A 12,778-nucleotide genomic window follows, 5' to 3' on the forward strand; every position below is an offset into this window, starting at 1 on the left:
GTTCGCAGCCATAGTCACGTGGACCCGGAGGTTAGGTTTCCATCTCGGGCACAGGTCTTTCTGGGAGTGCGGACAGCCCCCCCGTGGATCGAATCAACACTACTTCTTCATCCACATGCTTTCATGCACAGGATCTCATGGACCTTTATTTCAACTCTGTTAGATGGGGTAAGAGTGGACCTCGAGGGTCAGGAGTCCCTGAGTTCAGAGCTCCAGCCACTATGGGAAGGCACACGAGAAAGGAGGACAAAACTCTGCACAGCGTCCAGGCGTCCGGGCCAGGTGCTATCAGTAGTGCGCCCCAAGACCCCCTAAACAAGCTGGGTCTTCAACTACAAGAGAGGACACCTGCCAGGTGTCCAGGTGTCACTCGCCCCATTTCCTACTAGGTCATCCTGGCAACGTGGCAGAAGACGGCTCTCGCCGGCACCCTGTGTGGGCATCTATGCTGTCACCCCAGAACCGCCGGCCGCTGCCTCCCAGGCTCAGGGAACCGTTGTGTGTGCGTGTCTAATCCCCACGGAGCTGTGTGCTCAGGTAAGCTGACTCTGACTCCAGGTCAGGGGGCGGTTCCTAACTGGTTGAGCTTATCACAATAGACCTTTCCTCTTGTCGTGGGGGAGCCGAGGAGCGGGCAAAGTCAACGGCTGATGTGAAAACAGAAAGAGGAGAAACTGGGGGTTTGGAGGCTGTTACTGATGAGGGAATACATCCTTCCTCACTGTTCTAAGTCCTTTAGGGTTTTAGGTTTTTTTAGAAGAGTGTGTTCGGGGCACCCGGGTGGCTCAGTCAGTGAAGCGTCTGCCTTCAGCTCAGGTCATGATCTCAGGGTCCTGGGACTGAGTCCTGCATCAGGCTCCCTGCTTCTCCCTTGCCCTTCCCCCCACTCATGCTTTCTCTCTCTCAAATAAATAAAAACCTTAAAAAAAGAATAGAACAAGGATACTCATGGCAAAGAATAAAAGAACACAAAAAGAAAGTAAGTAAATAATGTCAAGGCTGATAAATCAAAACATTATTTCTGGGGGCGCCTGGGTGGCACAGTCGATGAAGCGTCCGACTCTTGGCTTCGGTTCAGGTCGTGACCTCAGGGTCATGAGATCAAGCTCCAACAGGCTCTATGCCCAGTACAGAGTCCGCTTAAGATTCTCTCTCCCTCTTTCCCGCTTGCCCCCACTCCCTCTCTACAAATAAATAAATAAATCCTAAAAAAATAAAACAAGAAAACATTATTTTTGGAACAGTACTGCCACTAACTACTTGTGGCAGAACGATTTCCTCCTTGGGCTATCCCTCCAGCCAGAAACCAGAAAGAATTACCCGTTGAGTTCTGTTTTGCTTCTCAGGGTTGTTAGGTTACAGGTTGTAGGAAGGGGAAAAAAAAAAAAAAAAAAAAAAAAAAAGATACGTGTAAAGGCAAAAAGCCAGTGCGACATGGGTGGTATTATTTCTAAAGACATAAAACCATCTGAGTGGGTTATAAGGCTGCACACCAGAAAGCAGCATGCCATCACTTATTAAACATCATGCATCTACGAGTTTATCTGGTGTCAGTAATAGCACCAGTGAAGACTGTCACACTGCCCGTGCCCCCAGAGCAAAAGGTGAATTTCCATTACCTATGTAGCGCGTGGCCTCATCGGTCTCCCCACCGAAAGCGATCTTTTGTCCTTCAAGCAAATTTAGTAACCTCTTAAAATGACGAAGGTTAATGATCCTCTCATAATCAGGAGATTCTTTTATATTTTCGCCATAAAATTCCTATTTAAAACAGTAACATTCAATGGTCACAAAAGACCCCTATTTCAGTTTCCTTACTAAGCGCCAAACCCGCTTGTGCCCAAAAAGCCATCTGGTTTTAGATCACTGCCCCCCCTCCCTCAAGGCGGCGAGCAGTGTTCACGCTTTCCAGCAGGCTGGGGACAAGAATTAAAGCAGGCACACAGGGGGTGCCTGGGTGGCTCGGTCATTAAGTGTCTGCCTTCGGCTTAGGGCGTGATCCCAGGGTCCTGGGATCGAGCCCCGCATCGGGCTCCTCCGCTGGGAGCCTGCCTCTTCCTCTCCCACTCCCCTGCTTGTGTTCCCTCTCTCTCTGGCTGCCTCTCTCTCTGTCAAATAAATAAATAAAATCTTTAAAAAAAGAAAAAAAAAATGCAGGCACACAGACCGAGGAGTCTCCGTGATGTCCGGGGTTCGCACGGATCTCCTGCGGACTAGCCAGGGGCCGTCCTGGGGGTGAATGCTCTCCATCTACTCTCAAGTCAAAAGGGGCATTGCTCACCCACCTCCAAGCAACAGCCTTGGGTCTAGGTGCCAAGAAGGCCCAGGCAGCTTGGTGACGTGTGTTCCCGGGCCCCAACTCCAGAGCCACCAACAGTGGTTTTCAAGGCTGCTTGCCCCTTAGAATCACCTGGAGACCCCACACCAACTGAACTGCAATCTTCCGAGGGTCAGGACTGGAAACTTCTCACAAATGGCTCCCCGGAAGAACCCCAGTTGAGAACCACTGTCTTAAGGATGGAAATGCTTCAGAGGAAGGCAGAAGGGAGCTTATTCCTCGGAAACGGAGTCCATCCCATAGTCAGTCAAGCACATCCTCTCCAATCTCCAAGGGTTTTCAGTCTCACAGGTACCTTGAAGCCCTGCCGGCCCACATTCCCCGAGTCTGGCCAATACCCCTTTCATGTTCTCCTTGCCTGACGCCATCTTCAGTCCCATCCCCCACAGCCAAGTCCCACACCCAGACATTCAGGCCCCTGTGCCCAGACTGACCCCGCCCGGATCCCTGCTCTTCTCTCAACTCCCCGGGACACGCTCTTCACTCTCTGACCATGATGTTACTCTTCCATGTTCCTGATCCTTCCTTTCGGTGCTCAGTTAGCATCTGTTGAGTGAACCATGACTGTTCCAGTAATTTCTTCCACCCAGGGGGCTTAATAACCCTCTCCCACCGGTGACCTCAGTCACACTGGTTCATCCCCTTCCCTTCTTCCAATCCAAATCCTACATTTCTTCGAGGCTTAGCTCAGGCCACAGCATTTCTCGATTCCTTCTAGAGAGATCTTTACTTTGAACACCCTGAAAGACTGATAACCACGCCGAGAGTATAGTATCAAATACGTATCTGATTAACTCACTCCTCCAAACTACCGGCCTTCCTAAGCCCTCTTATACACAAGAACCAAAAACCTTAATCAGCAATGGCCCACAGGCCAAAGGGCCTCGGCCGCGTTTCAGAGGATCGGCAACATCCTCTAAAAAACCACAGAACACAGCTATTTTTTTTTCAAAGCGTGTGCCCCAACTAACCAGTTGTTTCAACACATCAACTAGACAGTTGAAGTGGGGTAAACACCAACCCAACCTTGCTCCTAACAGACATTCTATGAAAGGTGCCCAGAGCGTTCTGAACAAGCCCATAAATTAATTCAGCCACATCTGTTACTGGAATTCTCCGGGGGGGGGGGGCGAGAATGCTGCCTGCACACAGCCGATCAGACACGTCTCTACGAAACCACTGGAATCAGATGTGTTAAGCACAGGGGCGCCTGGGTGGCTCAGTCGTTAAGCGTCTGCCTTCGGCTCAGGGCGTGATCCCGGCGTTCTGGGATTGAGCCCCACATCAGGCTCCTCTGCTGGGAGCCTGCTTCTTCCTCTCCCACTCCCCCTGCTTGTGTTCCCTCTCTTGCTGGCTGTCTCTCTCTCTGTTGAATGAATAAATAAAATCTTAAAAAAAAAAAAAAAAAAGATGTGTTAAGCACAAACCTTCACGGCTTCCTTGATCTTCTGCACAATTTGATTCTGGAGGGACGGTTCACAGAGAATGTAGTCAGGAGCAATGCAGGTCTGGCCACAATTCATGTACTTCCCCCAAGTTATACGCCTGAGGAGAAGAAAACCAGAATAGCCACTGAACTCAGTCTACTGTTGAACTGCTAGAAGCGTCTGTGGTGTTTGAATATTTTCCAACCACCATGTCTTCACAGATTTACTTAGCAGTCTTTGCGGTCTTTATAAAGAACAAATAAATGTTTTAAAAACTTATCTCTAAATCACTTGGTCAGAACTTAGAATGCATATTCCCACCGACACAGGATACTCCAAAAGCAGCAGCGACCCGCTCACGCCAGCTCGTGGGAAACAGCACCTCATGAGCAGGGAAGCCACTGCCTGTTTTGAGAAAAGCACCAGCCTTCCCACACCCTCTTCTCCTCCCACTCTGGCCAAGGGGACATCCGGATGTCGGGAGTTCCATACCGAATTCACTTCTCCTGGTTGTGGCTCTAGGTCCTGCCGGCAAGAGGTTCAGGTAAAAAGCAGGACAGCATCCCGCCCCCAAGACCGCCCTCTGCTCTGTGAGCCCCGCCCCACTTTGGAAAGCCACGCCCACATAAGGATCAAAGCCCACGACCTGAACCTTCTACCGAAGGCCTCGGCTCTGGCAATCGGACAACCTGGACACCGCCTACCCGCCTACAAACCCTCTTTGCCCATCTCGGAAGGGGACAGAAAAGCCAGACCACCCCGAGCACACAGCCAGTGCTGGGTTTTGGCACTTCCTGGGACCTAAACCTGCCTTAGCAGATAGCACCTGAAACCTTTTGTTTTCTGGTTCCCAGCTGCAAGGTGTTACTCAGAATGAAAACATGAGTAATAACTGATTTTGTCAACAAGGAACTCATTAAGAGGTAAGCATAATACCTTTCTGCTGGGAATCTGAAGATTTTATTACATACACACGATCCTTTTCCTACTTCCCGCATCACCTACCAGTGCTGCAGTTAAACTTCTTGAAACAGTTAAATTTAAGGTCTGTAAGCTCAAGGAAAGAACTTCTCCGTAACTCCGAAGGACAACCGTGTAATGTCAAGAGCCACTGCTCTTTCCTCCTGGCAGCGGCAGCAAGAGACGGTTTGGGAAAGTGTTCTGCTGCCCCTGGGGACATCAAGCACTCCAGCCTCACGATGTCTCTCTGAGCCAGGAGGCCCAGGACCCTGGTGCAGAGAGGACACACCTCCCTGTCGCTGTCGGGAAGCCCTCGGGTATAAGCAGGCTCACCTGCAGGCGGTGTCCAGGTCACAATCTGTGTCGACATAACACGGGCTCTTTCCCCCCAGCTCAAGCGTCACGGGGGTCAGATGCTTGGCGGCGGCTTCCATGACAATCTTCCCGACGGCCGTGCTCCCCGTATAGAGGATATGGTCAAACCGCTGCTTGAGGAGCTCCGTGGTTTCCTTGACGCCGCCGTTAATAACAGCGTACAAGTCCTTCGGGAAGGAGAAACCGAAGCACTGACGTCACCATTAAATCCCACCATGGAATGAGCAATTTCTTCGACAGAAACCTGCAGCGTTGAGGAGGACCGGGAAAAGAGGGGGACCGGTGCCGGGGAGGAGGTAGGAGGGAAGTGACGGAGGACACATGGAGAACAGAGTCTGATGGTGTCAGACCCATCCACCTGCGGTGGAAGCGACCGGGGAAGAGCCCGCAGCTTTCCACACGAGCTCAGCAGTGAGGACGCCCAAGAGAGAATAGCGAACGGGTGGATTCGCCCGGGGAAATGCAGGAGGTGGGGGCTGTGCGAGCTGAGATTTTGGTGAAGGGTCCGTGGCCGGGGACTGCAGGACAGGTCTCAGCTGAGTGTCTCGAGCTGAATGTGCTCGCCCTACGCAACCCTGCAGGGCAAAGCCGGGGCCAGGAGCCAGGGAAATGCCAAGCGAGCAGAGCTCGAAGAACCACATGGGAGAGCGCTCGCTCTAGAAGTCAGATCTGGACTACATCTGGGCTCTGTCACTCACTAGCAACCCTACTGCACATCTGAGCCTCAGTTTCCTTACACGGGACTGGGGAGCGGTCCCCCAGCTTTGGACCAAGCCCTCAGGTGCCCTGCGCTCTTCTTACTAACAGCCAGAATGGAAGAACATCTCATGCCGCAGCAGCTGGGAGAGCAATGACAGGGAACAGATGGCGAGGAAGGGACACAGAGCCAGGTGTTCAAAAGACTCAGAGAGCATGAGATAAAAGCGGGCTTGGGGGCCCCATGCTTCCACTTGATCTCCTACTAATTAGGAGGGCTCGTTAGTTCTTGCTTACTCCACGGTTCAATCGTCCAACAAACGCTTCCAGTTTTAACTTGCATGTGGGTTAATCTAGAGAACGTCTGTGATTGGCTCCCCCCAACAAACTCAGAGAGGCGGGGTGGGCCTTACCTATCCCCGTGCAGTGAGACAGTGAAGAGTTTCCCCCCCTGGAGGGACAAAGCAGGACCTTCAACCTGGATCTTCTGGTTCCAAATCCTACTTAACCCATGGTACATCCTATCTTCATCACCCTCTTGAGCCGGATAACCCCAGCTATTAGGACAACATAGTTTTGTGGGCGGCCGTAGCAGTGACAAGACAGCAAGGAGAACCCACAGTTAGCCTCCAGATTGTTTGAGTAATTGTGTACAACTCCAGCTATGACTAAATCCTAAATCAGGACTCCTCCCTACAGCAATTCCACGCAGACAGCCATCCGTAAGATGCATTAGCAGGAAGATCAGATGTGTGTCCCCCCCAACTAGAAACAGACATGCTAAGGGTGGGTCAAGACATTATTACCTGGTCCAGATACTGTGGAAGGAGTTCGGCCAAGATCTTAGCTGTTTTTTCGCTTAGTTCAGAAGGCTTGATAATGACAGCATTTCCTAAACAAAGCAAAAAAAGCAGGATGGCATCTTTTAATACTTGAGTAACAGGAAAAACCTACCAAAACAGTGTTCATGGTGGGAATACAGGCTAGGCACTCCCATTATACTCCTGCAGCTCTTCTGCTCTTCCTCAACGAGCCTAAGGGCTTGTCTTTTTTTTTTTTTTAAGACTTTATTTGAGAAAAGTGCACGTGCACATGAGTGTGGTGAGGGGGACAGGGAGAAGCAGGCTCCCCCCTGATCAGGGAGCCCAACGCGGGGCTCAATCCCAGGACCCTGGGATCGTGACGTGAGCCGAAGGCAAACGCTTCACCGACGGAGCCACCCAGGCACCCCAAGAGCTTGTCTTCCTTCCTCGGATCGGAACTCCTTGGTTCTCATTAGCTTTGTATCACTGATAACAGGCTCCATTATTCTCCCCTACTCCTTCAGCTTTACCCACAATCTCACCGCTGGACTTTCTTGTTTGCCTTGGAATTATTGGGCAAACAAGCCTTGTCAACATCAAGTTGTTGATGTCCAGCAGAAGTGAGAAATCAATCTCCTGGCGCTTGCTGTATACCCAAGCTAATATTACTCCCACAGCCCACCGCTGGATGAAGAGACTGGTCCGATACCATCAAATGGCTCACCCAATGCCCGAGCCAGCAACTGAAACCACACGAGAACAGGCATGCGTGACTCCAAATTCCTGGACCCGTCAATGCATGACTTGAGACCCTCACAGGTTCGCTCTCCGGGTATTTCAATAAACAGTCACCTGCAAGTCTCTGGAGCCCACTTAAAAAATGATAATAAAGGGGCACCTGGCTGGCTCAGCCAGTAGAGCATGCCTGCAGCTCTTGAGATCAGTATTACGAGTCTGAGCCCCACGTTGGGGGCAGAGATTACTTTAAAAGAGAAGACAGTGAAAAGAAAAGAAAAAAAAAATCCCTTCGGACGTCACCGTTCCTCCCAGGGCGGAAGAGAGACCTATAATAATATCCCATCCCAAAGCAACCTTTGGCCGGTTCCATCCCCAGAATCTGCACGCTCAGCCACCTTGAGTGTACTTTCGCTGTAATAAAGTGCCGTGTGCTTGCTAAAACACACGTTATATATACGTATATATAAACATGACGATGATACTTTCGCATCCTCAGTACATTGCTGGTGTAAAGCAAGGCCAACGGCCACAGCAAATGTGTTTCATAAGCCACCATCCTTAAGTCCCGACCCGCGTGAGAGCAGAAGCCCCTCGAAAGAGTTAGGAAGACAGAAGCCGACCCCGGACCTGCGGCAATGGCTCCGATCAGGGGTTGAATCGTGAGAACAAAGGGGTAGTTCCAAGCTCCAATGATCAGTACAACTCCCAGGGGCTCCGGCTGAACGTAGGCCTCATCCAGCATGGTGAGCAAATTCTTCTTAGCTGGTTTCACAGTGACCCATTCAGGAAGATTCTCCAGCACGAGATCAAGTTCCCCAAGAACGGTAATGACTTCATGACTGTATGCATTGAGTTCACTCTGTTACAAAGAGAGTCACAGTTTACCTTGCACAAGCACTCAGCTCTGAACACCGGAAATCAGGTCAGGTACACCTGCCGTGACATTTATGAGACTAAGCTGGCTACCCGTGCACATTCCCTTCATGCCCTTCACGCCCTGAGCAAGGGCTTGCTAACTTCCGCTCTAATATAGTCAACCCCTCTAAATCCTTCTTTACTGATGCAAGCCTTTTTACTTTTTATAAAGATTTTTACTTATTTGTCAGAGAGAGAGGGAGAGAGAGAGCGAGCACACGCGCGCGAGCACAAGCAGGGGGAGTGGCAGGCAGAGGGAGAAGCAGGCTCCCCACCGAGCAAGGAGCCCAATGCGGGACTCGATTCCAGGATCCTGGGATCGTGACCTGAGCTGAAGGCAGGCGTTTTACAACTGAGCCACCGAGGCGTCCCAGATCCAAGCCTTTTACGGGACTCGATTCCAGGACCCTGGGACCATGACCTGAGCTGAAGGCAGACATTTAACGACTGAGCCACCTAGGCATCCCAGATCCAAGCCTTTTAAAGTCAGGATTAAACATTATCTCTTTCAGGAAGATTTCCCTGATTAATATTAGCCTGTCTTGAAAAATCATAGCAATTCTGCCTCTGGTGTGTATCTTAATGCTTTGCCCTTACACACTGATTTATAAGTATATTCACATTATATCCGTGTATGTTTTGTTTCCCAAATGTAAATCCCACAAGGGCAAGGAACTTCCTGTTTGTGTTCAGTAATTGTATATATATGTACTCCCACAAACATCTGATGCTTATAGAATGACTAACACATCCTTTCTGAGATCTTATTTCTGTCATCTTACTTATTTGATATCACAGCCTCTCTCTACCAAAAATACTAGAAAGGAAAATTTAGAGTTACCATTGTTACTACTGCTAGTGTTACTACCCTTCAAAATAATCTTTGGGGGGAAGGAAGGGAGACTCCCAGAGACAGAGCAGGGCTTTGTTACCCCCTGGAATAAAGATAAAATATAAGAACAAAGAGATAACAATATTATTAGAAAACAGTAATATACTTATACCCTAAATCCTGCCCCACACCTTGCTACTCAAAAAGTGGTTCCAGGTTTTTTTGAGGAAGACGGTGGAGTAGGAGGACCCTAAGCTCACCTCCTCCCACGGACTCTCCAAGGCCCCAACTGCATCTCTGAGAGTGACCTAAAGACCCACAAAACACCTCTTCCACAGCTCAAGACATTAAAGAAAAAGCTACATGGAGAAGGGTGGGAGGGGCAGAGACACGGTCTAGTCCAAACACACATCCCTGACACGGGGACCCACAACCAGCAGTGATATCACAGGCATGGAGATCCTCCCTGAAGAGGGACGGGTTCAAGCCCCACATCAGGTGTCCCTAACTCTAGCTTTGAAAATCAGCAGGGGTGCAGCGCCTGGGTGGCTCCCTCCGGGAAGCGCCTGCCTTCAGCTCAGCTCATGATCCCGGGGTCCTGGGATCGAGCCCCACATCGGGCTCCCTGCTTCTTCCTCTCCCTCTGCTGCTCCCCCTGATTGTGCTTTCTGCTCTGTGTCAAATAAATGAATAAAATATTAAAAAAAAAAAAAGTCGGCAGGGCTTAACTGGGATGGGGATAGGGTTAGTGAAGAGCTGGAGGCCTATAGGAAACCAAGACATTACTTGTAAACAGTCTGCACACAAACTCACTCACTCTAAGACCTAGCACAGATGTAGCAGTTTGAAAAGTGCCTGGGCCATATGTGAAGATTTACTGACTAATTTTAGGGTGTGTGCCATATTAAAAACAGAAATACCACACCATCCTGCAATTCCACTTCTGAGTATTTATTAAAAAAAAAAAGGAAAGAAGAAAGAAAGAAGAAAACATTAAGAAAGAAAAAGAAAGAAAGAAAGAAAGAAAGAAAGAAAGAAAGAAAGAAAGAAAGAAAGAAGAAAACATTAATTAAGGGGCACCTGGTTGGCTCAGTCAGTACAGCATGCGACTCGATCAAGAGAGTGTAAGATTACTACTCCTTGGAGGTGTGAGCTCAAACCCCACACTGGGTGGAGAGATTACTCTAAAAAATAAAATCTAAAAAAACACAAAAAACCCCCAAAACAAAACAAAAACCCCACTAATTCAAAAAGATTTATGCATCCCTGTGTTCACTGCAGCATTACTGACAATAGCCAAGATATGGAAGCAACCTGAGTGTCTGATAGATGAACAAATAAAGAAAATGTGGTATACACACACGTATATATACATATGTATGTATATTATGGAATACTACTCAGCCCTAAAAAAGCATGTAATCTTGCCATCTGTGACAATATGGGTGGACCTAGAGAAGGTGAAATAAGTGAAAAAAGCCATATTGCACACCTGTTGTACACCTGAAACTAATAAAATACTGTATGTCTAGTAACTACACTTCAACTTTAAAAAATGAAATAATTTTTTAAAAGCATGGTTCCAAAACAGGCAGCATGCTATCACCTGGGAGCTTGTTAGAAACTTTGAACCTCAGATGCCCTTCAAGACCTACTGAACCCTAAGGTGCATTTTAACAAGATCCCCAGGTGATTCACCAAGACACTCGAGTTTGAGGTGCACTGGCCTAAAACACAGAGTCAGGGAGGAAAATTTCGGTGAAACAACGACAACCCAAAAACCTCCGTCTACAGAAGAAACCATAAACCAAAAGGCAAGAAACAGATCCCGAGAAAAACATTCTGCGATATATTAAGCTGACAGATGACCGAAATCCGCAATATACAAAGAATTTCTACAAATAATAAAGAAAAGGACCACAAAGGCAACAGAAAAACAGGCAAGGATCTAAAAGGCAATTCACAAAAGAGGAACGGAGGCCAGAAGACACTTGTCTCTGTGTCTGCAATGAGTGGCAGTGACTAAGCAAGGTAAGAGTTTCGGGAAAGTCCAGGCAAACTTGCTTTATCAGAACGGCTGGAGATAACACTCGCACAGTGCTTACGTAATCAAAAATAAATGTAAAATGCAAAAGCTCGGGCGGAAGGCGGTCCGCAAGTGGGACGGCGGGAGGCGCGTGGCCTGGCGCCGCCCGCCGCACGCGTACCTTGCACAGGTCGGCGGCGATGGCCTCCAGGAGGTCCTTCTCGCGCTCCTGCACCATCCTGCGCAGGGCCTCGAGCTGCTGCAGCCGGAACCTCAGGGGGCGCGACCGGCCGGACGCGAACGCGTCGCGCACCCGCTGGACTTGGCCTTCCATGGCCTGGTCCTACGGAGAAATGGGAGGTCGGGGAGCGCCCGCGGCGGCGGGGGCGTGGCGGGCCGGAGGGATGCCGCCCGCAAGCCGGAGCCGCCTCCCTCCCCGCCGCTCCCCTCCCGCCCGGCGACCCCCGGCGCGAACCCGGAGCCGCACCTCGCCCCGCCGCCGGCTCGCTCGCTCCGCCGCGGCCTCTGCACTCGCCCGGGTCTAGGAGCCCGACCACGGCCCGGCGGGGCTGGGCTGGACCCGCAGGCGCGCGCCGATTGGCCGGCACGGGCCACGTGACCCCGGCGGGCCGGACGCCGCTGGGGGGATCTGGCCGGGGGGTGGGGGCTGCGGCCGCGCGCGCGGCTGGGGAGGGCTGCGGGAGCGGGGCGGCCGGGGCCGGCGCCGGGGCTTCGGGGAAGGGACCGGGAGCGCCCGGGCCGCGGGCCGAGGCGCGGAGGGCGAGAGGCCGAGCGCCGCAGAGCACCGGGCGCGGGGCAGGAAGCGCGGCGACAGCCGGCGGAACGCGGCCCACGCGCAGAGACGCTCTCGAGAGGGGATTCCCTTCCCTCCTCCATTTTGTGGCTCTCCGGTGTGGCCCAGTGCAGCAAGGGGGAGGCCCGGCGCCGCCCAACGCCTAGGGCGCCGTGGGCCAGGCGTCGCCGCGCCGGCGGACGGCGGGCGCCATCACCCCGCGCGGTCGTGCGGCTCTGGGGCCCACGGAGCTGGCGCGCCCCCGCCCGCCCCCTCGTCCCTGCCCGCGCTCGTCGCCGCCCTGCTTGCAGCGTGCACGGTTTCCCAGAAAGTCCTCTGAGGTTCTGCTCCTGAGGGCAGGAAGCCTGCACTTACCTCCTCGACGACGTCTGTGCTGGCCGAGTGCGAACGTCGCGACAGACGCTCTCCCTGGGCTGCCTCTCACCCGCTAGCTGCCTTCCCGTTTCTCTGTTCCCCTTTGCAGCAGAACTCCTCCAGAGGAGAAACCCGCGCCGCCCAGATTTGCCTCCCCAGCTGCCCTGTGCCCAATCCAAGGTCATCCTCAGATCCCGCGACGGTTGGCACCACTGACCAATTGCCGTCTTCTCGAGACCCAGTGTTAGCTTGTTTTCCACCCCCACCCCCTTCACCCCCACCACCCGCTTCTGGTTTTCTTTCTGCCTCCCTGGCTGAGCCCTCTGGGTTTTCCTTTGCGGAACCCGGCTTTGAACCTGTGCTCTTTTCACAGCTCACGACATCCTCATCTAACCCCGTGGGTGGCGGTCAGAGACAGCTTTGAACTCCCATCTCTAGTCCCACCCTTTTCTCCAGGCTCCAAGGGCCGTGTGTAGCCCCATCCTGTTCATCTCTATTTG

General features: G+C 51.6%; 1 protein-coding gene across 3 annotated transcripts in view; it reads right to left on the minus strand.

Moving 5' to 3' along the window:
• ALDH3A2 (aldehyde dehydrogenase 3 family member A2) overlaps positions 1 to 12,423 on the minus strand; it is a 21,585-nt gene extending 9,162 nt beyond the window's left edge. Inside the window, exons 1-7 of one of the 3 annotated variants that reach the window (XM_040630115.1) lie at positions 12,279 to 12,423; positions 11,292 to 11,453; positions 7,965 to 8,196; positions 6,603 to 6,688; positions 5,059 to 5,267; positions 3,766 to 3,883; positions 1,620 to 1,761 (exon numbers count right to left, since the gene is read on the minus strand). In XM_040630115.1, the coding sequence (XP_040486049.1) occupies positions 1,620 to 1,761; positions 3,766 to 3,883; positions 5,059 to 5,267; positions 6,603 to 6,688; positions 7,965 to 8,196; positions 11,292 to 11,444 (940 nt within the window). In that variant the 5' untranslated portion in view covers positions 11,445 to 11,453; positions 12,279 to 12,423. Of the gene's footprint in view, positions 1 to 1,619; positions 1,762 to 3,765; positions 3,884 to 5,058; positions 5,268 to 6,602; positions 6,689 to 7,964; positions 8,197 to 11,291; positions 11,454 to 11,597; positions 11,709 to 12,278 lie in introns of those variants that run through there. The other 2 variants (XM_040630117.1, XM_040630116.1) reach the window with 2 other exon arrangements.
• Positions 12,424 to 12,778: the final 355 nt, after the last annotated feature.

The sequence above is a fragment of the Ursus maritimus genome, unplaced genomic scaffold, assembly GCF_017311325.1.
Source record: "Ursus maritimus isolate PB19 unplaced genomic scaffold, ASM1731132v1 scaffold_14, whole genome shotgun sequence".
Classification (NCBI taxonomy): domain Eukaryota; kingdom Metazoa; phylum Chordata; class Mammalia; order Carnivora; family Ursidae; genus Ursus; species Ursus maritimus.